Source organism: Bison bison, unplaced genomic scaffold (genome assembly GCF_000754665.1).
Source record: "Bison bison bison isolate TAMUID 2011002044 unplaced genomic scaffold, Bison_UMD1.0 scf7180017859641, whole genome shotgun sequence".
NCBI classification, from domain to species: domain Eukaryota; kingdom Metazoa; phylum Chordata; class Mammalia; order Artiodactyla; family Bovidae; genus Bison; species Bison bison.
The window spans coordinates 40,521-41,987 of NW_011490213.1; the positions used below are offsets into that span (position 1 = coordinate 40,521).

General features: G+C 64.4%; 1 protein-coding gene across 1 annotated transcript in view; it reads right to left on the reverse strand.

Annotated features, from left to right (window-relative positions):
* The window catches only part of TRMT2A (tRNA methyltransferase 2 homolog A (S. cerevisiae)), a gene marked incomplete at its 5' end in the record, with an annotated part of 4,015 nt that continues 2,548 nt past the window's right edge, over positions 1-1,467 (reverse strand). Inside the window, 4 exons of the mRNA XM_010831310.1 lie at positions 1-402; positions 497-593; positions 701-817; positions 1,309-1,459. Coding sequence (XP_010829612.1) covers positions 171-402; positions 497-593; positions 701-817; positions 1,309-1,459 — 597 coding nt within the window. The remainder of the gene's footprint in view (positions 403-496; positions 594-700; positions 818-1,308; positions 1,460-1,467) is intronic.

The following is a 1,467-nucleotide window of genomic DNA, read 5'->3' on the forward strand; positions in this document are numbered from 1 at the left end:
TGGCAGTTCAGCACTTGTTTATTCTGGCCCTTGTGGCTCGTTTGTGGGTGAGGGACGGGCTTGGTGGCCTCTGTGGCTGCTGCCTGGCTGTCCCCAGGCGGGCCTTGAGGACCCCAGGCTCCGCCTGTGGCAGTCCAGGCATTGTTCCAGAAGGCTGGTTTCCGCAGCCCCTAAGAAGCGGGGGAGACCCTGGCTTCCGGTGGGGTGTCACCTGGGGGTGCTGGTGGGGTTTGGACCAGAGATTTCTGGGGCTCCAGGGCCCCCGCACCATTAGGGTACTCCACCCTCTCAAACAGAATGAGCATCTCACAGTGCAGGGTCTGAGGGAACAGGTCCACAGCCACAGCCTTGACCGGTCGGAAGGGAGTACCCTTAACGCGGTTGGACGGGGCCCTGCAGAGGCTGTACAGGACAGAGCATGGTCAGTGCGTGGGTGTGGCAGGTCCCCTGCAGGGGTGAACCGGGCACCCAGCCACCCACCCGACCCCACACTCACTCCACAAAGTTGCCCATGGCTGCCCGCGGGTTGCAGGAGACGTACAGCAGCCTCCGGACGTTCTCTGCCCGGCGCACGGCCAGGACCACCTTGGAGTCTGGGGAGACACAGAGCCTCACGGGGGGTCCCCAAGGAGCCCCCCGAGGGAAAGGCCCCTGGGCAGCCTTCTGCCTCCCAGCAGCCCCTGGGGAGGCTGCTACTCACGCAGGCCAGCGCGGGGCGGGTCCAGAATGGCCACGAGCTGCTGGGAGGCCAGTCTGCTCACCAGGGCGGGCACCAGCTCCTCAGCCCTGCCACAGTGGAACTCCACGTTGCTCAGCTCTGCAAGGGGCAGGGCAGCTGTGTCACGGGGCGCCTCCTACAGGCCCGCCAGGCCACCCTGTGTCCCAGAGCCCAGGGACCAAGATGCCTCAGGAAAGCCCTTCCCTGCGGGGTGGCCCCTGGAGAAGGCAATGGCACCCCACTCCAGTACTCTTGCTTGGAAAATCCCATGGATGGAGGAGCCTGTTAGGCTGCAATCCATGGGGTCGCTAAGAGTCAGTCAGGACTGAGTGACTTCACTTTCACTTTTATGCATTGGAGAAGGAAATGGCAACCCACTCCAGTGTTCTTGCCTGGAGAATCCCAGGGATGGGGGAGCCTGGTGGGCTGCCGTCTATGGGGTCACACAGAGTCGGACACGACTGAAGGGACTTAGCATAGCGGGGTGGCCCCAGGCATCGTGGTGCACCATAGGTCTGCAGTGGGGCCCACGCCACGCGGGCAGTAACGGCTCATGGCCGCCTGGCTGCCCCCCCACTGCTGGCCCTCACCGTTGTCCAGGGCATTCACCCGCGCGTCCTCCACAGCCTCCTGGGACAGCTCGACCCCCACGACTCTCTTCACCTTCTGGAGCGGAGACAGGAAGGACTGATGAGCACCCAGCCCGGGTGTCCTGGGGCAGTGAAGGAGGGGCTGGTATTCCTGGCCTC